The 22,781-nt window shown below is 55.5% G+C and overlaps 1 protein-coding gene across 2 annotated transcripts in view; it reads left to right on the forward strand.

The window, feature by feature from the left end:
- The first annotated feature begins 4,447 nt into the window (after positions 1-4,447).
- Positions 4,448-22,781, forward strand: part of MICAL1 (microtubule associated monooxygenase, calponin and LIM domain containing 1) — a 40,154-nt gene continuing 21,820 nt past the window's right edge. For both annotated transcript variants that reach the window (XM_074936496.1, XM_074936497.1), the window contains exons 1-5: positions 4,448-4,771; positions 17,702-17,993; positions 19,805-20,012; positions 20,765-20,881; positions 21,711-21,812. In XM_074936496.1, coding sequence (XP_074792597.1) covers positions 17,730-17,993; positions 19,805-20,012; positions 20,765-20,881; positions 21,711-21,812 — 691 coding nt within the window. In that variant the 5' untranslated portion in view covers positions 4,448-4,771; positions 17,702-17,729. The remainder of the gene's footprint in view (positions 4,772-17,701; positions 17,994-19,804; positions 20,013-20,764; positions 20,882-21,710; positions 21,813-22,781) is intronic.

Below are 22,781 nucleotides of genomic sequence, written 5' to 3' on the forward strand. Positions count from 1 at the left end.
GGCCCCTGCCCCAACTTGGACCTATGAGAGCTGGGCTCAGCAGTATCAGATTGTCCCTTGTCAGCCGAATCCTAGAAGATCAGGGTTGGAAGAGACCTCAGGAGGTCATCTAGTCCCACCCCCTGCTCAAAGTAGGACCAGCACCAACTAAATCATCCCAGACAGGGCTTTGCCAGGCTGGTTCTGGTGCAAGGGTCCCTTGTACTATGATGGGCTAAGGGGGTGTGTGATAGTGGAGGGGTGGGAGGCTGTAGGTACCTCCAGCAGCTCCTGGCCTTCTCTTCTCCCCCCCACCCCCAGGTTGAGCTGCCCTGAAGGGCCTCAGCCCCTTTCTCTCCCTTCTTGACTAGATGCAGCCTCCTCCCCCAAGCAGCTGCTGGTTCCTGCTTTAATCCTCCCCCTGGGGGAAGGGCCAGGGGAACAAGTGCCACTTTTGTCTGCACACTCTGCGTGAGTGTGTAGACTCACTTCCTCCCCATGGCGGGGAAGGGAAAAGAGAGACAGACCCCCCCCCCCCAATCAGGTACAAGGGAGATGCTTTAACATATGGACTCCTCGGAACAAACCGTGGTGCTACCTTTACTTCTCTGTGGATCTATTGTCTGGTTGCTATTACGATCCTCACGGGGGCTCTCACCTGAGCCGTTTGCAGAAGGGTCCCATACTTGTAACCAAGCCGCTGAAGGCTGCAGGTGTAAGGTTCAGACACCCTGGGGGACGGAGAGCGCAGTGGCTGGAGCATTGGCCTGCTCAACCCAGGGTTGTGAGTTCAGTCCCTGAGGGGGCCATTTAGGGATCTGGGGCAAAAATTGGGGATCGGGCCTGCTTTGAGCAGGGGGTGGGACTAGGTGACCTCCTGAGGTCCCTTCCAACCCTGCTGTGCTATGATTCTAGGACATCAGCTGCTTGCTTAATGGTATGCTCTGCCATCTAAATCTGTCCCATGCTTGGCCCCAGGGCTGAGCTGCTGGAAGGCAGCACCCAGGAACGGGCACCAGGTGCATCACACAGAGAAAGATGCTCTCCCTCCCCTAACACTTGCAATTGAGTAATCAGTGGGGGTGGGCATTAAAGGGGGCAGTTTCTCTAGCTGCCTGTGAGGAGCTGGGGAAACCCCAGCCAGGAAATTAAGGCGATGCCCAGGCTTTGTCCGGCTGAGCACAGCCCAGGACCCCTGCACTCTGCTCTCCCTGCCTTTGATCGGGTAAGAAAGAGGAAATTGCCGATCACCTGATTTGCCAGCCAGGCTCCCCGCCCTGGGGGTCCATGCCCCGGGGATTGTCCGCACCTGCTGGAGGTTGCCCGGCCGCCGGGGCGCGGGACAGTCCGCCCTGCAGGTGGGGAAGGTCTAATGGAGTCCAGCAGAGGATTTTGGGGTGGGCTTGACCCACAAGCTGTAAGTCGCCGTCCCGTCTATCTCCTGGCCCTGCGTGACTGATCTCGGGGGAGCACGTGGGGCGAGCTACCCCGGGGAGGGGAGGGGTCGGGGGGGGGTCAGACATTCAGAAACACACCGCGCCGAGTCCGACACAAATAGAACACCCCCCCCCCCCCGCGTAACCTCGGCAAATAAGCAGACAAAGGAAGGGTCCCTGCCCCCCCCCACCCGACCTCCCCCAGCTCTGTCAACAAACGCCTTAAAGTTTAACCTGCCCCTATAAAAACCCAGAGCGCTGCTGGAGGCAGGGCCAGGAGCCAGAGAGGGGCCCACAGGACTTGGGGGGTGCTTGTGAAATTGGGGGGGGGGCGGTGGGTGGTGGGTGGTGATGCCTGTTAAGTTGGGGGTGCGTGTGTGTGACATAGATGTAACTGCGTTTTACAACCAGCTGGACCATCTCCCCTCCGCCTAAGCCAGGGGCTCTCAACTCTACCCCTTGCAGGAGTCTGATTTGTCTTGCGTACCCGCCCCAGCCCCCAAGTTTCACCTCACTTAAAAACGACTTGCTTACAAAATCGGACATAAACATAGAAAAGCATCAGAGCCAGGAGTACTGAGAAATGGCCGGCTTGCTCATGTTTACCATGTAATTACAAAATAAATCCACTGAAATGGAAATACTGCACTGACATTTCAGGGTATAGCACAGAGAGTGGTATAAACAGGTCCTTGTCTGCAGGATGTTGGAGTTTCTGCTGACTTCCCTCGGGCTTTTTATGCAGCCTGTTGTAAAACTAGGCAACTATCTAGATGAGCTGACGTCCCTCCCCCAGAAGATGTCTGCGCCCCCCCGGGGTACATGTACTGGTGGTTGAGAACCACTGCTCTAAACTAGTCAGATGAGCACAAGCCAGGAGCGGGGAGAAGGGAGGGCTGTGGACAGTGCGGCTCAGTGGACGGACCAGTGGGCTGGGAGTCAGTGGGGCTGTGTTTTGTGAAAGCTGCTGGGCATGCTGCTGCCCCTTGCCGTGCCTCAGTTTCCCCTCCCTGCTTTTGACCACATTATCCATTTGGAACGGAAGCTCTTTGGGGAAGGGCTGTCTGATCCTGGGTGGAGCCTGCTGGTGCTACTGCAAGATAACTAATAATAAAGAGAAGGCAGGCTTTAAGGAGGGATGGGGGCGGGGCGTGAGAGGTCAAAAATTGGGCTAGGCAGAGCAGGGAGATCAGAGTAAGAGAGATGAAGGATGGGGCTGGGAGGAGGTAGCTGGGGGATGCTAGCAGGTCTCTGTCCCCTAGGAAATACCATGCGCCAAAGCTGTGTTTGCTGGTACACCCTTGGCCTCACCTGCTTGGAGGCATGTGGGGTACACACTGGATGGTGCCCTGCCACCTGCCCAGAGTCACCCCCTTTCTGTGGTCTGCCTGCCTGCCTGGCAGGTGCCTCATTACACGAGGCATAGGGCTTCCCTCCTCTTAGCTACTGCCTGATCCCACAACATGCGCTAGAGGGGGGGCCTATGGGCTCCCAGCCTCCCACTGAGTTCAATGGGGCCAGCCCCACAGCAGGGGGGGCTTGAGAGCACCACAACAAAGGGGGCCTCACAAGGTCTCAGATGCATAAAACCCCGTGGCTCCAAAGAGAGCGCCAGGGGAGGGTTAAATATGGGGCACGGCCAGCCAGGGAGCAAAGGATGAGGGGGCTCCTGCGGTGGGAGGCTTCCAGATTCCTGCTTGCTTTGCCTGAGGGACAGGCCAGGGAGCAGCTCCCCAGTGCGAGGGGGTGTCTGCCTTTGTGTGTGAGCGGGGGTGATGGTGCCAGCAGCTGCCTCTCCCTGAACGAAGAGGGGCTGGAACCAGGGGCAGTGCCGCCCCCTGCCCCCCCAGCTTGACGTGGTGTCCATCACTGACAAGGTTGACAGTTTGGTTCAATGGCTCTCAGCACCCCCACTATCCACATGGTTCCTGCACCCCTGCCTGAAGCCCTGAGACTAGAAGGGAGGGGCAGATAAAGGATTCTAACAGCCCCACGCAGCAGCATCCTGGGCACTGGGCTTTGCATGGTCTCCTGTGCCTCATACAGGCAGGGCACCCTGTTCCTCCAGGAGACCCTCTTCTCTTCACCCTGGGGACCCTCTTCTCTTCACCCTGGGACCTTCCCCACTCCCAGGGCTGAGGAGCATGTGAGGTGGGGGTGTCCTTGGAGCCTTGTAAAAGGTACAGGCTGAGTGACATTGACGGGGCTAACTTAAAGGGCAGATAGCTCAAGCAGGGGCCTGGGGGTCAGGACTCCTGGGTTCTGTGCCCAGCTTGGGGAGGAAGTGGTGGCTAACAGGGCAGTCTGAGTGCCCAGCTCGGACTGGAACTAGCCAGATATTTTCAAACACAATTTTTTTCTCCCCCATCCCAAACAATTGCCTTAAAAAGACCAAAAAAATGGCAAAAAGCTGTTGTCTTTTTTTGGGGGGGGGGGCTGGTGTGTGTGTGTTGGGGGAAGGGTTGTGACATTGTTTGCAACATTTTGCAACCAAACCGTTATAGAAACAGTTCTCAGAAGTCTGTGTGTGTGGAAAGCTGAGTTTTCTGCAAGCCAAGAATAGTTTCAGTGACAATTCTGGGTTTTTTTTTTTTTTTAAAAAGGGAGTTGGTCCATTCTGAACGCTGCAAAACAGACACGCTTTTGAAAAATGTTGGCAACTTTTAAAGAACTTTTTCCAGCCAGCTCTAGCCCCGAACCCTAGGTCCCACCCCCAGCTCCAGGCGGGGAGGGAGGGCTCCTAGTCACAGAGGGGGTCAGGGACTCAGGACGCCTGGGTCCCACCCCCAGCTCCGGGCGGGGCGGGGGGGCTCCTAGTCACAGAAGGGGCCAGGGACTCAGGACGCCTGGGTCCCACCCCCAGCTCCGGGCGGGGAGGGAGGGCTCCTAGTCACAGAAGGGGCCAGGGACTCAGGACGCCTGGGTCCCACCCCGGCTCTGGGCGGGAAGTAACAGCCCCTCGGAGGCAGGCTGGGCTAATCCTGCAGCTTTTCCATCCTGCCCGGTAAGGATGCTCCTGGCAGTGGCTCTGCAGCCTCAGCTCCTCCCCGGGGGCCGGGTCTCTGAGCTGCCGGCTTCTCCACCCCCCAGCCCGGGGGGGCTGCACAGCCTGGACCGCGCTCGCTGCCGCAGCGAGCAGGAAACGGAGAGCGGGTTTAATCTCCATTTCCTGCTCTCTTACCGAGGCTCCCGCACGGTCACACGCAGCCCTGCCCTGCCCAGCCTCGGCAGGCAGGAAGCGAGCTCGGGGCGGACCCTGGGGGGCCAGGATCTCCGAGCCAACCCATGCGCCTCCTCTGCCCCACGGGCAGGCCAGGGGCAGGCCGGGGCTGCCAGCTCTCCGGGCACCTCTGCATGTAAGTCGACTTTTGGGGCTTTAAGGTGGGGCCTGCCCCTGCCAGCGTCTCCCCCGGCCACCTGCAGCGGGGAGAGGTCCAGGCAGCTCCTGGCACTGCAAGAGCCTCAGGGGTGCCTCTGGGTGGCTGCAGGGTCGGGGTGGGGGGCAGTGATGTGGCTACCGGCCAAGTGATCCGAAAGCCCACCACAGCTCTCCAGCGGCGCTGGGTCCATTTGTACGGGGGGGGGGGGCTGAGAGCCATTGAACCAAACTGTATACGATTCAAGCCAGGGGGTGCGGTAGCATCCCTCGTTCCAGCACCTCTGCAGCTCTGTGCTGAGCACCCGGGGAGTCCTGGGCCTGATTCTGCCCTGCACCTTGCGGGTCGGCGGCTCCTAGCGCTGAGTGCGCTTGGAGGAGCCAGGAGCATGCTGCGCCCCCAGGCTCTGGCCCCGCGTTTGTCCCTGGAGTGAAGTCCGGCACTTCCCCAGACACGCTGCAGCGTGGCTAGAGCCTGGAGGAATGCGGCCAGCTGGCTCAGGGACTCTTCTGACATGGCCTAGCAGTGAGTGATGGGGCTTTGGAGGCTGAGGCTGCCAGCCCAGGTTCTCGAAGGGGCACTTGGCCCAGCTCCTCGCAGCAGGGAGGAGTGAGATGCAGGGAGGCCAAGAGCTCCTAAAGACACTGGGCTGGGACCAGAAGGAGCCTTTCCTGTCACCTCGCTTGTACCCCCAGCTCGGCCTGTTTCCCCTGCTCTGGAGAATGACTGGCTGGTTTGTCTGACTCCCTAGCACCCCGCCCGGCCTGGGCCAGGAGCCCCAGGGCGTGTGTCAAGGCACGGATACACTCTGCCGTGGGGACGGGCAGGGCGGGGGAGGAACGTCAGGGCCGGGCTGCTGAGTCTTTCGGATAGCATTGTGTAGTCGTTTATCTGCCTGGACTCTGCCCACGGGCTGGCACACACATGATCTGGGGGAATCTTTCCCCAGCCGGGCTGCCCTTTGTCTCTGCCTGTCTTTGGAGGGTAACCCTGTGGGGTCCCGGCTTCCAGAGGGCAGCGCTCCCTTCCCTTTGCCAGGAGCCAGCCCTGTTCTCCTGTGGGGTTGTGGGGGAGAATAGCCTCAAGGTCCCTCCCTGAGGTAGATCCTCCCTCCCTCAGGGAACTAAACCTTCCCTTGGTGGAGCATGACCCAAAGCATCACCCTTCACTTCTCCCCCTGCGTGGGCCGAGATCCCCTCCCGACTCCTGTTTCATGCTGCGTGTGCGGGGGAGGGGTTCTTGCCAGTCTCCCTCCCATCCCACCCGCCTCCCCCCTTTTGACACTTTGCCCCCCTTTGCATTTGCCCCCCTTCTTACTTGCTGCCTGTTTCTGCTCCCTTGGGAAAAAGGGGATATTTTCCTAGTGGAGGGGACAAGCTCCCTGCCTCCACTTCTCAGGGTTGAAGGGTCGTTATCCCTTCCCACACAAACGCACCCAGCGTTGAGGTGGGGGGCCTATTTCTCCCATCCCTTCCCCCCTCCCCTTGGAGCTCCATTCCAGGAGCCTGTTCCTAGGAGGCCGCTCCACTCCCGTTGGCTTTAATGAGCTGAGGGTACAGGTGCAGGCTGGAGCTGGGGGCTCCCGTCTCTCTCCAGCCCAGGTGAGGAGCTGCATTCGCCACCTTCAGTTTCGCTTTGCCCAGCCCCAGAGGCTGCAGGCTGGACTTTGCCCTGCTGCCCTGATAAAGCCACCCCCCCGCTGGCACGTAGCTGGGCTAGGGTTAAGCCCGGCGCGCCCTCCGGTCTCCCTCACCAGGGGCCAGGCAGACCGTCCCCAGCATCACACTCACCCAGTGATTCAGACCCGCTGGGATTGCTGTGGGCCACTTTAATGATTCCCCTGTTTCCATAAAGCCTGTCTCCATCAGCTGCTGCTTCACAAGCTATAGCTAGCGTCTGCCGTGGCTCCAACCGCAAAATGGGTCAGAGGGCCGAGCCCGCTCCTGCCTGGGTCTGACAGCCAGGGATGGAGGGACAGTTTCTAGGAAAGGGAGATACGGGACTGGCTTTTGCCGCACATCGCATCCCCCCGGGAGCTCACGGGGGGGGAAGGGAAATGGGTGCAAGACAGCACCGGTTTTGTGGCGTTCAAGCCCGGAGCTCCTGAGCGTAGCAGGTATGAGATATTAATGTGGGCTGCAAGCCACAGGGCATCTCCAGCTCCTAGCAGCCCAGAGACGGCTCATCAGGCAGACAGGCCCCCGCGTTTTTACGTCCATGTGACGAGGAGCGTCTTGTGATTAAAACGCCATTGGGAACAACCGAACGAGGGAGAGCTGCAGGCCTCCCTGCCCCAGATCCGCGCCACTTGTGTCCCTGCTGCTGTGTGGGGGCGGAGGGCAGGCAGCTCTTGTGCGGCCTGTTGCTTTCTCTGGGGCTCTCCAGTCCTCCCAGGGCAGCTTGAGGTTCTGCTGGGTGCGTGCGGTGGGGCAGGGGGCATACAGACTTTGTGCGTTGTTGCCGCTTGGGAACGGGCCATGGCTGCTTTGGCTGGAGGCTGCCTGTTTCATTAGCAGTAAGTGCTGTGGCAGGCAGGCAGAGATGTAGGAAAGAGATCTATACTGAGCATACAGAGAGGCCAGGGTTCCCTGCGGAGAGGGACTGTGTATGTCCAATAGCCACCAGCTTGCACTCCTGAGCTCCAGGTGTCACCCCAAACTAGATCCCTCCGGAAACTTCTGGCTTCCTTTCTCCAGTCCTGTACACCCAAGTGAGCTCAGTCAAGTTCCTAGGATGCCCACATCCCCCCAGGCCACCAGACCTGTTGCTGGCAGTCTTAGCTGGGAGGCTTAGAATCAAATGGGTCATGGAAACTGAATTCTCTTGTCATCCCCTAGAAGTGTGATCGCTCCAGAGCCGGGTAAGAGGCACCATTGATGGTGCAGGAGAAGCTTTCACTGTTCTGGGCGTACATTGGGAGATGCCATGAGAGACAAGCATGAGCCTCAGAGCCTGGATTCAGATGGAAAAATCTGGGGTGTCCAGAGCCAGGTTTTTGGTTCTGCCCATCGAGACGGCAGCTGAGTTAGGCTTTGGATCTTATCTTCCCCAAAGATCAGGGGGAGTTTGGACAGGGAGTTTGTTGGAGCCCCTCCCTCGCTCTAGCAGTAGCTACTTCATAAGGGTAACAGGCAGCTCTAGCCACATCACAAGAGATAACTTGTCCTGATGCTGAACGGTAGCTGGTTGCACAGAGCAGGAGAGAAAGCAGCTAGTTACAGGCTGCCTGGTTAGGGCCCACAGGAGGAAATACTGAAGAGGAAGAAGAACCAGCGGGGGAGGAAATGAAGAAAATGTCACAAAGCTCAGTCACTCTGAGTTCCCCTAAAATTTTGTCAAATGTAGAAACTCCTATATGGTCCCTTTTATAGCCACATCTTCTTAGACTGTCCTCCATGTCCTCTAGTTCCAGAGCCAGGTGTTGGTCAGTATCATCATATATAATTCACATACAAGCTATGTTAAAAGAACTTTATTAAGGTTGCAAAGTCAAGCATTCAAAAATGTTCTTGGCTAGCCAGTCCCAGTTTCCCTCTCTCATCCTGTGCCCCTTCCAGTCCCTGGGCCAGCTCATGTCAGACCCCTCCCCTCCCCGCTGGGTTCTTGCCCCGGTCTACATCTGTCCTTTACCCCCCACTTCCCCAGGTCCAGCTATTGTTCCCTATGCATTCGTGTCAGGCACTCCTCCTCCACGCTGCCGGACAGACAGGCTCCCTCCTCTCAATTCAGGTGCCCAGATTCAGACCCGGCTTGGCTCACAAAAGCCCAGAACTGCAATTGCTGAGAAAGTTCTGTTCAGTGCCGGGCTGGAGCACGCTCAGTTCATGCAGAATCTTCAGGGAATTAAGCTGCTAAAATCTAAGAAGTCTGTACTGAGCATGTGTGAACTGCGATTTTTCAAAGGCTTATAACTGGGCCAAATTTGGGCAGATTTTCACATGGCCAGCAAAAGGCAATCCCTGATGCACAGGCCACCCTTCTGCCAAATTGCAAGACCCTGTGCCAAAGCATCAAGGAGAAAAGGTCACCAGGATTTTTTAATGTGGGCAAAACAATGGATTTGTCCTTAGCCCTGTTCTTGGATATGGCCACACTGGTTTGATTGGGATTTTCCAAAAATATTCAGCTTGAAGTGGACACCTGGCATAGAAAATTTCAGTCCAAACGGTTAAAGTTTGGCAAAGGGATATGCAACTGAAAACAGGGTCTTATAGTGGGAGGCGTTGGGCAACCTTGATAGTAGGCGGTCCTACCAGCCTCACCTATCACATAGAACTTCTGAATTCATAACTTAGTGGGAGAGTCAATGGGTCATGTGGGAGACATCACCATCTAGTGGTTAAAGTGCAGGCCTGTCAAGTCGGGACTCCTGGGTTCCATTACTGGCACCTGCTCTGTGGATTTGGGCAAGTCCTGTCTCTCTCACTTTTCCCATCTGTGAAATGGAGATAGAAAGATGGAGGGACAGGGAAATTAATGTGCCTTGAAGCCCCTGGGTTCTGTTCCTGACTCTGGTAGCTCTGAGGATCCAGTCCCCTTTTCTCCTCCAAGACTCAACAATAAACCGATTCTTTCTTTTTTTCCCAGCTGAACAAAGAGGAACCACAGGGAGTTCTCTGCTGAACTTCAGAGTGGTGTCGTTATTGTGGACTCCAACCAAGACTGAGGGTTTCCACACAAACCTAGAGGAGTGACAGTGGTTCTGCTCTGAACTGCTTGTAAACTCAATAGATTAGAATAGGGTGTGTCTACATTGGAGATGGGGGTGTATTCCTTCTTGGTTAGACGCATGTGTGTTAGCTTTGATCGGGCGAACACAATAAAAGTAGAAGTGTAGCCGGGGTGGGACGGGCTAGCATCCGAGTCAGTGCCTAGGGTCCCTGGGAAGGACTGTACTCAGGCAGCCAGCACTCACCCCACTGTAGCTACAGGTCTATTCTCAGTGCATTAGCGTGCATCTACCCACGCTGGAAATTACGCCTCCGGCTGGCATGCAGATACGCCCAAAGAGTCGGGGGAAGGGACGCCCGCATCCTGGCAGAACTCTGGGTCGTCAGAATCCCCCCTGGTTTTAAGTAACCTCACGTGGAATGAGTGCGAAACGCTCCCATGAGCACTGCCCTGTGAAGGGAGAGTGATGTCTTTTTGTCCAGTTTTACATGTAGATTTGAACCCACGTTTTCTGCCTCGGTCACTCAGAGCCCCCGTCCTCTGTGTGGGGTTTTCCTGGCCTCTTCCACCATCTAATTACTGTTCCTGCCTCTCGTCAGTTATTCATTGTTCCCGGGGCCGGTCTGACAAGCCACAACGCATTCTCCATCAGATCCCAGCTAAAGACTCGGGGCCTGGTGTTCAGAGGTATGGATTATTACAGAGAGCAGTGTTTCCCAAACTTTTTGATACCAGGGACCGGCTTGCTGTCTTCCTCGACTATGTCAGGGAGATCTCAGGGAGCAGCGCTGGTCCACGGACCGGTCATTGAGAAACGCTGACTTTGAGGGCCCCATGGTGCTAGGTGCTGTACAAACACCCAGTAAGGGACATGCCCTGCTCTACATAGACAAGATAGATGAAGGGTGGGACAAGGTAATTGGCGGAGCTGGGATTAGAAGATGGCTTTCTTGGGTCCTGCTGCAGTGCCCTACCCCCTGGACCACACTGCCTTTCAGCCTGAGCCTCTGAAAGTCCAAGGGCCTGATCCAAAGCCCAGCGAAAACAGTGGATGCTGTGTGCATCCAGCATCTCTGAAAAACCTTTCACAACTTCTTCCATGAGGCCTAAGAGAAATGAGTCAAGGCTGGTAATAAAATCCAACTCATTCCCTCTTTGAGGCTTGCCAGAACCGTCCGTTCTCCGTGTTTATTGTCCTAACCACAGCAAAACCGGAGGATGATAGACACGCAACACGTCCTTGAATCACAGCCCTGTCTGACGACGACTCACGCTGTCGAGGAGGCGGAAGGGGAAAAGCAAAGCAGTGGCACCAGAAGCAAATGAAAGAGACTGTTCCCCTGCGTAACCCAGCTTGCTTTCCATTGGGGTGGGGAGTTTGAGGCTTGGTGACTTTGATATAATGCCATTCGCTGTTTACACTGGGCAGCATGCTCACTGAACTCGTTTAAAATTCCGTCTCCACATGGTTCGGGCCTGTCCCCATAGTATGTTGTAAACCAGTTTGGAAAATTAGAAGGGGGGGCCAGATTTTGATCTCAGTAGCGCTGCTGTGAGTCTGGAGTAACTGAGCAGAGTTACTAAGACCAGAATCTGACCCAAACCTTACACACTCAGGGCCAGACGGTTCAGCAGCTCAGCTGCACCTGCAGTGGGGGGCCAGATTTTCACAAGAACTCACCACCCTCTTGAAAAATCTATGCCCTTATTGGGGCGTTGAACTCTTGGGACAATGTGCTCCAGGGATGGGTCTTGAGTTCATTTGAAATGGTGGCCCTAAGATTCTAAAATGCTTTATACTGACCCCGACCCTCGTGAAAGCTCCTTGGGATGGACAAGTGAAATGCGCTGTATCAGCACTAGGTCGTATGAGAATGTGATTTGGCCCCGTTTGTATTTCCCAGCCAAATCTGTGCTCTGAACTGGGTTAGCTGCTGGAGAAGAGTTTAAAGCCAGTTCCAGTGTAGACAGAGGCCTGGATCTGCTTGCAACGCTCAGTGTCATGGCACCTTACTTTTAGGCACCTAGAAAATCACAGGAACACTGCGAACCACAAAGTGGAGCTAAGCACCGGGGCCCCTGTACAATCACTAGGGGAAACGAGGCGCGTCAGAATGTGATCCACAAGGGCCAGCATGCTGTGGGGGGCGTTCAAGCTGGCCAATGCGAGATGCCGACGAGAGGGATGTGTGCTGAGCCCTGCCCCTCTCTCTCGGAGACCCTGTTCTAGGTTCCTAGGACTGCTGGGGGAGAGAGGATTTGAACCGGGGTCTCCCCAGTGTGCCTTGAGCTAGGGGATGGTCTGATGTGGTGATCCTTAGTCTCGCTTGCTGAAGCTGTTCCACTGTAGATAAATAACGAAACAATGATCTGGCCTGGACCAGAGAGGGAGGGAATTAACCCCGAGTCTCCTACTTCCCTGGTGAGTGCTCTAGCCACCGGGGATAAGACTTAGAAGGTAGGTGGCTCCACCGGGTTATCCCCGGCTGGATTTTGAATGGGACCCGACCCGACCTGGGCTGCAGCCTCTGAGCTCGCCTTCCGGATCAGGCCGCATGTGCAATGTAGGTTGGCCGAGCGCCCAGTCTTCCCCCCGTTTGTGAATCTCTCTGGGGCTTAGGTGGGAGATCGGTCCCGGGTGCCTAAGGGAGGCAGCTGTGCCCATGCCCAGAGGCCAAACCTACAGGGGATGGTGGGTGGTATGGGGATCGCAACGGAGCCAAACCTGGGACTTTTGTGGATCTGGGCCGGAGGCCGTAACGTCCAACTGCCTTTTCCCATTGTGCTTTCCTTGTGCATTGCATTGTCCCATTGTATTGTTCAGCATTCACAGTGACTCATTTCCTGGCGATTGCTGTCTGGCTGAGCAGAGCAGATGTCAAAGACGGGGATGAGAACGAGCTAGCCCCAAATAGCCCTCAATCCCCAGGAAATGCCCTGTGCTGTTTGTTCCAAGCTAAAGAGGAGGGACAACACCAGTGCGTGGCTCTCGAATGGTTGATGCAGTGGTGCTGGAGCTAGGGGTTCTGCTACACCCCCTGGCTTGAGCTGGTAATAACAAACACCAAATACATGGTTTCCATCATCAGCAGCCCCATTACAAAAATTGTTCCAGCACCCCCGGGTTGATGTGGTTTTAATTGGGCTGTAGATCGCCCTGAGTGATTCAGGTATCCCCAGTCACCTCTTGGCAGCGAATTGTTCTATTTTTGTGTGTGCTATAAATTACGTTCCATAACAGCGACAAACCACAGCAGGAAGTGTGTCTCACGGCAATTACCGAGCATGTTGGCTAGCTGCTCGCTCTGCCTTTGGCCCTGTGACGCCATGCCCCTGGGAAGACAACATAATTGCTCAAGTATGTGCTGCGTGATGCTTTCGAGGCTAGAGGGCCTGCTCCTTCCTAGCTTATGGCAATGTTCTGTTGCTTAAAAGCAATCCCATGGCGTGGGGGGAGGGGGGGGAATGCTGGGGCACTGGGCTGGGAATCCGGAGAGAGCTGGGATTCAATTCCTAGCTCTGCCACAGGCTTCCTGCACAATCTTAATTTCTCCGTGCCTCAGTTTCCCCATCTATAAAATGTTTCCTTAACTCACAGAGCACAGCACCTTGGGCAGAGCGCCGATTCTGTGGCCCTGATATCTCAGAAGTCAGGGACTCCCACCACTCCAGTTGAAAAACAAGTCCTAAGCTGAATAGGTGTCTAGATGGTTCTCATTCTGGCAATGAATTGATTAGTGATGTGGGAGAAGAGCCAGGGCAGAGATCTGCCCCAAATGCGTATATTACACTGACACAGTGGTAATGCTAAGGGATGATTGTGCCTCTCTGGTATCAATTACCCCATTGCTTCTGGAGGCTGATTGCCTTGCAAAACTGTTGTGGGTGGAAAACTGCGTTGTATTTCTTCGGTGCCTTTCCTCAAGAGCTCCCAGGGCTCTACAAACAGCAGGTAATTACATTGCATGAGACCCTGGGCTTAAAAGAATTAATAGTGAGCACCTCGTTACTCTCGGGGGTTGATAACCTCCATAATGACTTAAAAGCCCCCTTGTAAACATGGTACTTTCATTGGATCCTGAATTCTTCCCCCCCTCCAAAGTTTTGTGCCATGTTGCATTGCGCTGTTAAGCAATTGCTGTGTTTCGCCCCAGAGACACTTGCACTTTAGACTGTAAGTTCTTTGGAGTAGGGACTGTCACTTATTATTCGTACAGCACCTAGCACAATGGAGGCTGTAGGCATTACCACGACGTAAGTGTTTAAATAATAATAATTTAAAGAGATGAGACCTTTTACTCCTTAAACTCAATGGAGAGGAGTCAGGACAACGGAAGGGTTTAGAGGCAATCCCTTCTAATGCCTCTTCCTTGGAGGAGTCCCCTAATTTGTATCCCGATTGCCTTCGCTTGTCAGTTCCATTCCAAGTCTGTGTAATTTGCAAGTCAAATGCAGGCATTCCCTGGCTGGAAGCTTAGCAGGAGAGCCGGAAACAATACCGTGTGCTTTGTGCTTCTTGTCTCGCCTGCAGTAAAGATCCTGGAATTGGAACTTGCCTGGCAGTGAGTTTGTGTCCGAGGTAGGAGAGAACACATAACAGGCTGGGGTTTGCAGTACTACCCAGTGTAGTGTATTGAGGACTGTGTTGGAATTGCAAGCTATCATTTTAAGAGCGGGAAGGGGTGTTCCCTTAGATTGTAGGCTAGAGGCCAGGGCTCTGTGGCAAAGAGCATGCGATCAGAGTCAGACATCGGAGTCAGTTTGCGGCCAGCCAGCCTACAGTAAGGTGGGGTGGGTCGTTCCTTGCTGTTTAGGGAGCAGCCTGCTTTGTTTCTCTCTGTTTTGGGTTCTTGTGTGTTCTGGATCAGTGGCTCTCAACCTTTCCAGACGACTGTACCCCTTTCAGGAATCTGATTTGTTTTGAGTACCCCCAAGTTTCAACTCACTTAAAAACGACTTGCTTACAAAATCAGACATAAAAATACAAAAGCGTCACAGCCACTAGTACTGAATTGCTTCCTTTCTTGTTTTTACCATATAATTATAAAATAAATCCATTGGAATATAAATATTGTACTTGCATTTCAGTGTATGGTATATAGAGCAATATACATGTATGTATATGTGAAATTTTAATTTGTACTGACTTCGTTAGTACTTTTTCTGTAGCCTGTTGTAAAACTAGGCAAATATCTAGATGAGTCGATGTATTCCCTGGAAGAGCTCTGCGTACCCGCAGGGGCCTGCGTACCCCTGGTTGAGAACCGCTGTTCTGGATTCTAAGACATAAAGCAGTGTTATGTTCCAAGCTTCCAGCAAGAGTATGAAATATTTTTTTATCCAGATAACACCCAGAGCAGCAGTTAACTCTAAACAAAGGCCTTGGGGCTTGCCGGGGTTTCTGCACTACTGCAGTCAGGCCAAGGTGCTGTTCTTGCCAGCAGAGCTCTGCCCTGCTTGAAACCAGGGGAAGCTGCACCAGTGCAAATGGCAACTTGGAGCCCGTCTACACTGGGGATTTGCCCCGGGGCAGCTAAACTGGTGGCTGGACTCTCACGTATGGACAAGGGCTAAACAGAAGGTGCTGGAGGAGGGGGTAAGATTCCTGATCCCATTGAAGTCGATGACAAAACTGCCGCTGATCCTGGGGGGAAGAGGAGTGCACAGTGCACACAGGAAATTACCCAGCACTGAAGCCGACTTCCGGCCTGTCTCCCTGACGTCACACTTGCTCAAGGGGCTGATTGCTACAATTCTCGGGCCAGAACAGTCACACTTGGCTTCTAAATCCCAGAGGGGATATCCAGAGGGACTGAGCATCTGCAGCTCCCAAGGAGGTTGGTGGAGTGTGTGGGTGGCTTAGATTCAGGTGCCTAAATGTGGCCACAGGAGCCTTGCTCTGTGCACCAGATCTGAACGCTCTGCCTAGAGCTCTTTAGCCTATGCTCTCTCCGCTCTTCCTGTAGCGGATGCTCACACAGAGCCGCAACATGCCCCCGGCACAGCCCTGTCCAAACCCCCCACACAACCAACCCCTGCCACAGTGTGCCGGGCACTATCCTGTCACCAACCCCAACACCCCGCCCCCACACACCCATTTTGCGCCTGACATCCCTGTCCCCAGAGCTGTGCCCGCCCTGCTTCCCCAGCCCCACTCACTGATGTGGTCCAAGGCCCCGGTGCAGAAGCGCCTGTAAAACTTCTTGGCGCCCAGCACCCGCAGGTCGTGGGTGGTGAAAGGCCAGAGGTGCAGCACGTTGTTGCGGAACTCACTGCCGCAGGAAGAAGAGGATATGGATCTTTATCTTGTGGCATATTGAAGACTGTGAAGTGATCTGTAGCTCACGAAAGCTTATGCTCTAATGAATTTATTAGTCTCTAAGGTGCCACAAGTCCTCCTTTTCTTTTTGTGTTGGAAGTGCAAGCTATCCCTTTAAGGTGGGTGTGGGTTCCTGATCCAGCTTGCAGGCCAAAGGCTCTCTGTAGCAACAGTGTGATCCAGCACTGAGTCAGTCTGAAAAGAACCAGTGTAGAAATGAACAAGGCGGGGTGAATTGTGCCTCTCTGCCTTAGGGAGCAACCTTTGTTTTGTCTCTCTCTGTTTTTTGTTGCTGCGTGTTTGTGACACTCTGTATCTCAGGGGAACATCCTGCACCCCCATGTTCATCCTTATAATGTGATTTTGTGGTATCCAGTGCAAAGTTTGTCATGTTGGGTGTCTTCGGAAGGCTCATGATGCACCGAGCATTGTTGTTATAGTAATGTTATAGGTTGTAATTTCATGTATAGAGTTACGAGGCTGAAAATGTGTCCTCATGTGTCCTCATGGCTTTAAACAAGCCCAGGCAAAACTCTCCAGGAGCAGAGGGGCAGTTCACACCTCATCAGGGCATGTATGGGACCAGCCCAGCCTCACAGGAACAAAGGACACTAGCCTAGGCAGCAACAAAGGATCTGTTGGACTCTTGAGTGAGTCACCCCCCTTCCCTGGGTCAGTGCGGGACTACGATGAAATAATGCTCACCTGACTCTAAAGGGTGGGGGGGCAAAGCCAAGAGGGAAGAAAGAACATGATAAAAGGGAGAGACGTTTGCCAGGCTCTCTCTCTCTCTCTTCCACCTCCACCTACAGACATCACCACCAGGCGACTGAAGCGCTGCTCAAAGGGGAGAGCCTGGCTGAAGGGCAACCAGCCAGCCTGTGGTGAGAAGCATCTAAGTTTTTCAGGGCACTGAAAGTGTTAAGATCAGCTTAGAATGTGTTTTGCTTTTATTTCATCTGACCAAATCTGACTTGTTGTGCTTTGATTTATAATCACTTAAAATCGATCTTTTGTAGTTAATAAATTTGTTTGTTTATTCTACCTGAAGCAGTGTGTTTGGTTTAAAGCATGTCAGAGACTCCCCTTGGGATAACAAAGTCTGGTACATATCAATTTCTTTGTTAAATTGACAAACTCATATAGGCTTGCGGCATCCAGTGGGCATAACTGGACAGTGCAAGACAGAGGTTCCTAGGGTTGTGTCTGGGACCGGAGATATTGGCTAGTGTCATTCAGTTGCACAATCCAAGCAGCGGCTGGCCAAAAGTGCTCACCCATGTATCTGGGAGCAGCTTACATGCCAGAGGCAGTGCGTGAACAGCTCAGGAGTGGGGGGTCTCGCAGCAGAGCAGGGTAAGGCTGGCTCCCAGAGCTGAGGACTGGAGTGGCCTAGAAGATCACTGGTCCAGATAACACCAGGGGAACGTCACGGTGTTATCTTTCTGGATTCTAAGAATAAAAACAGCGTTCTGTTGCAACCTCCCAGCAGAGTATTTGATGTTTCTATCCAACATCTTTGTGTGTAAGCTGTGAAATGTAACATAGCTGAAGGCTGTATTAGGCCTTAATCTTTTGGCACAAGCAGTAGACACTCATGCTTTTAGCTCTGAAGCTCTTGGGTTCAAATCCTGCTGTTGCCCAAATGGGGTCTGTTATAATTGGACAATTAGCTTGGTACATCGTGGGTTTCGGTGTGGGTATATGTGTGTGTCCTTCTCTGCAGCATCAGGGGTTGGCTATCTAGTGGCAGCAGACCGGGCTATGTGGTCCGATCTGCTACAGCGAGCCCGTGGTCCTGGTTTCCCTTCCCCTGTGTCATGCCTTGGGGTAACGTCTGTGAAATGGGGGTTGTTTGAGAGGTGGCTTCTCCGCAGCGCCTCCCTCGCTCAGTCTGTGCTTTGCTCACTGTTTTCCAGACTCCCTTCTTGACCCCGAGCACCCAGGATGAACACTCAGGATGGGGAGCAGGGTAACCCGGCTCACTCCCTTTTTGAAACCTTCCTCCATGCCAGCCACTGCCAGGAGGTGCTGGACAGCTTCCAGGCCTTATGTGGGCAGCTGGGTCTGGAGCACAAGGGCCAGCTGCAGTTCTACCGTAAGCTCAAGTCCTGCCTTAACGACTGGAGTGCCAAGGACCTGTGGGGCAAGCTGGATAAGAAGGCTGGACACAAAGACTATGACCAGGGAAGGGCATGTGCCAACACCAAGGTGAGAAGGGAGGGCATGGCTGGTATAACCAGGGAAGGGCCCCTGCTGAGAGCAAGGGGGAGGTATTACACAGGCTAACTGTGTGATTTGCCTCCTTCTAGTGGCAGGTCCAAGTAACTGTAACAACTTACTACTAAGTTATAGCTAATGGAGCTGCTCTTTTACCTCAAGTGGTGGGGGCTTGTGCTTCCAGTATGGGGAGTCGTGGGTTCGAATCCTCACTGTCAACAGTGGTGTTTGTCTGAAGGCAGCTGTGGTTCGTTGCACTGAGACATTTCAGGTCAGAGCCGGGGGTGCGTGGGGCGCATTGCTGGTGCGGGGTGAGCCCAGAGCGAGGTGATGACCACGCTCTCTTCAGGGCTGAAGTGTTTGTCCTCTCCAGGCAGAGCTGAGCGGATCAGACAGGGTATCTGAGCACCCTGGGTCGCTCCTGATAGGATGTGCAGTGGCTTGCGATGTTGACACTGTGAATAAATAGGTCTTGGCAGTTCAGCAACCCCATCTGTGGTGCAAATCGGGCCCCTGGCTCGAAGGGCAGGCATGGCGCAGCGTCCTGGTGAGCTCTGCCTGTGCCAGTATGGTTCGGGAAATCTCCTACTTGGACTCCGTCTCCACTAGTGCTCCAGGCGGGAGTGTTCCCGAAACCCTCAGGCTGGCTAGGCCAGGGGTCATACGGCGTGTTTGCTCTGTCCAAGGCCCCAGGGCATGCAGGAGGGGTGGGGGGGCTAGGAGCCAGGAAGTCCCACGCCCCAATACTGATTCCCTGGGCGGTTGAGCTCTCTGCCTGTGTCCCCTTGTGGAGAACAGGGAGTTAATGGCTTCCTTGCAGGCAGTGTCAGTGCTGGGAGGGAGTAGGGGGTGGTGCTGTTCAGTCTAACTTGGGAGAGATTAGATCCCCCATTATCTGTCCTTGGATGAGAACAACTGGGACCGAGACTAAAACACATTGTTTTAAAACCTGCAAAGGTTCAGCTCGCTGAATTCCCAGCAGGGGGAACGTGGGGCTTCCTTGTCTACGCTGAGGAATTCAGCCATCAGTGTGTGGTACTGGCAAGGCTGTGCCTTTAAGGGCTGAGCTTTCCAGGCAGAGAGTCCGCAAAGAGATCTTCCGCGAGCATCTCGGGCACTGAGTGTTCATTGGACACCACCCAGCATAGCTGCACTGGTGCAAACCCACAGGACTGACACACCAAGCTGCTGCTTGTGCTGGGGGTAGCTCACCCCTGCTCGAATCCGGGGCTAGCTGCACGGGTGCAAATCCCAGCATCTAGAGGCTTTGCCCATCCCCAGGGGGTTTGGACGGGGGGGCTGCAACCAGGACAAATGCCCAGTGCAGACAAGGCCAGGGTTTTTAGCAGATCACCGTAATTCTGGCCCAGTGAAAATGGAGGGAGTTGGACCCGCTGTGGGACGAGGGGAGACCAGAGCTGGAGGACTTTCTGGTCTGGGGCTTGTGTGCGCTCCCCTACCAGTGGTGTGACCCGTGCCCTGTGTCAAAGGGGGTTGGCGCAATTTCCTGACTCGGTCAACTTGGACGGAGTCACCTGGCTATTGCAGTACAGACCCCCTGCTCCCTCCCGTCTGCAATACGCTTGCCTCACCCCAGTCCTCAGCCCTGCCAGGTCTTGAGATCCCAGCCAGGCCTAGTCTCCCCTCCCTCAGCTAGTCAGGCCCTTCTGCCCCCCAGGGGGACAGACGTGCCCATCCCAAGAGATCAGCACTGGGGTACCTGGTGGGCTTATTCCCACCTGTAAGCGGGGAGCCCCCTGCGTTCTGCCCCGGGCACCCAGCTCTGACACTGCCCCTTCTAGTGCCTGATCATCGGGGCAGGCCCCTGCGGGCTCCGCACTGCCATCGAGCTGGCCTTCCTGGGGGCCCGCGTCGTGCTGGTGGAGAAGAGAGACTCCTTCTCCCGCAACAACGTGCTGCACCTCTGGCCTTTCACCATCCATGACCTGCGGGTGCTGGGCGCCAAGAAGTTTTACGGGCGCTTCTGCACCGGGACCTTGGACCACATCAGTGAGTGGGGCTGGGGAAGCAGGGCGGGCACAGCTCTGGGGACAGGGATGTCGGGCGCAAAATGGGTGTGCGGGTGTCGGGTGACAGGACAGTGCCCGGAGTGCTGTGGCAGGGGTTGGTTGTGTGTGTGTGTGGGGGGGGGAGGGTGGACAGAGCTGTGCCGGGGGCATGTTGCAGCTTGTGGGGATTGTGGCAGTGAGGGGCACCTGCAGCTGGGGTTGTGGGGGAGGCTGGTGGAATGGCCAAAGTGCCCTGTGGTTGTGGCTGGGTGAGCTGGGGTCTGGGGCCCGGCTGTCCCATCCCAGTGTGCCCCCGGAGACGCTACTGTGGATTTCAGCTCCCCCCACGCTCTGTTTCACACCAAGGGCAGCTTTGCCCCCGGCCTGCACATTAAACACAGCTGGCACCTGCCTTCTGGGGCCAAGCCCCATCTCCCATGCTCTTCGACCTGTGTCTGCACATCAAAGGGGTCCCCCCACCCCAGCGCTGCTCCAGGGGATTCTGCAGTAGCAGCTGCCTTCCCTGGTAAAGCAGCCTGCGTCCCATGGTGGGGAGAGGTCCGGGCCCCAAGTCTGTAGCTGGCAGGCAAGTAGCTAGGGAGCTGCCTTGGGTCAGATAGCAGGGAGTGGTCCGAGTCTGTGACCCACAAGGCAGGGGAGCTGAGTGGGGGATGGACTCGAATGGGCTTTGTCTGCGGCTGAGCTCTGGGGAGCTTTGATTTCTGCTCACTCGCTCTGTCTTTCTCTCTCCAGGTATCCGTCAGTTGCAGCTGATCCTCCTGAAGGTCGCCTTGCTCCTGGGGGTTGAAGTTCATGTCAACGTGCAGTTTGAGGGGCTCATCCCCCCTGCAGAGAAGGGAGGCGGACGGGGTAGGGAAGCCGGAGCCTTGTGGCCTGGACTCATTCCAGCTGTCGCTGGCTGAAATCCAGCCTGTCCTGTGCTGATGGCGCAGTTCATTGCGGAGGGGCTGTCCTGGGGTCGGGGGATGCAGAGAAGTGCCCCAGCTGTGCGTGAACTTTTCTGAGATCACACCGAGGGGTTCAAGCCGCCCCATAACACTGCTGGCACCTCCACCTAGGGCTAGACTGTTCCCTGGAGTTCAGGGAGATCTGCCTCCAGGTAGAATCATAGAAGATCAGGGTTGGAAGAGACCTCAGGAGGTCCTCTAGTCCCACCCCCTGCTCAAAGCAGGACCAATCCCCAACTAGGTGTAGGTTGAGGAGGGGTTGGGGGATTTATCCCCTTTGCCTGCTAAATGCTGCTGACCAAAACTGAAGTCTCTGCAGAGGACTAACGCACTCGTGACGTGGTTTTGAGCTGTGGGTCGATTTCCCCTCAGTCTCCTGAGGTTTTTGTTTTATTTTAAATAACGATATTGGTGCCTCCACAAATGCCAATCCAGCTTCACAAACTCCTCCCCTCTCCAGGGGGTGGGGCCAATACCATTATCCCCATTGTTCAGATGGGGAAACTGAGGCATGGAGCGGGGAGTGGCTCACCCAAAGTCATGCAGTGAGTTACTGGTAGAGCTAGGACTAGACCCCAGAACTCCTGATGACGAGCCATGAGCTCAAACCACTAGACCGCACCCCCCTCGTTATGTATAAACGTTCCTGGCAGGGGGACAGGGGAGTTTTCATACTGGGGTGTCGCTCAGGCCCCCTCCGACGCCCCCCTCTCCGTTGTCTTTCTCCGCAGGTGGTGCCTGGAGGGCTGCGCTCCAGCCCAGCTCCTCTCCCGTGGCGCAGTATGAATTTGACGTCCTCATCTCAGCTGGAGGAGGCAAATTTGTGCCTAAAGGTGAGGGCTTGCTCCCTCGTGAGCTGCAGCTAGTGTGTCCCCCTCCCTTCCAGCCTGGCTAGAGCGCGGCGGGGGGCACTCCATCTCCTCTGTTGCTTGATGTTCCTTCTCCTCTACCATGAGGGCAAGTACAGTCCCCACAGGGCTCGGGGGCTGATGGGGGGGCCCCTCTGGGGCCAGACGCACCCCCCGTACCCAGGGGCTGGCCAGCAGCATTGGCCGAGGAGGGGCCAGTGCTCGCCACCCTTCTCAGGGTGGCCGGGCTAAGGGAAAACAATGGAGCTTCTGGTCACGTCAGCTGGGCCGATGGGCCCCGGGACCCTGACCGAGTCTCTTCTCACGGGCGAGGGGGGCGGAGAGAGAGGCTGCAGGGCCTGCGTGGGAATGGATGGGGTTCGTTCTCTCTCGGCTCAGTTCCTCGTGGGTCCCCACCCAGTGGGGCTGGAGTCTCTCGGCCTGGGGTGGGCTGGGGGGGGGAAATGCAGCGCTCTCTGGAGCAGGGCATGTGCGTGAGCCAGGCAGCTTGGTGCCGCGGCTTGTACCGTGAAGGGTCTGAAATGCAGCTGGGGGGGAAACGGGGGAGGGGGAGAAGAGGCCTTGAGACAGGTCGGCTCCTGATAGCCGGCGCTGCTCACGCCACCCGCTGAGGCGTGCCCCGAACATCTGCAAGGCCGTGGCCGCAGGGCTGGCCAGCTGCTGCCTTAAAATGCAAGTAGCATCATGCAGTGGGGCATTCCCAGTGCTTGCACAGGGGCCCCTATGGCCCAGAACTGCCCGGCCTCCAGGCCCGCCCCTTCCCTGAGAAAACCGAACAGCGGGGGACCTCCCTTCCTGGGCCACTGTCCCCCCAGTCCCCTAATGGTGCTTCCCTCGCTCCCCAGCATCTGTGCTGGGCCGGGAGCTCCTGGGGGCAGGGAGCAATTCCCCCTCAGTGCTCAGTAATCGGTACGTGGTCCTGCCCTCCGGCTG

This window comes from Natator depressus, chromosome 21 (genome assembly GCF_965152275.1).
Source record: "Natator depressus isolate rNatDep1 chromosome 21, rNatDep2.hap1, whole genome shotgun sequence".
Classification (NCBI taxonomy): domain Eukaryota; kingdom Metazoa; phylum Chordata; order Testudines; family Cheloniidae; genus Natator; species Natator depressus.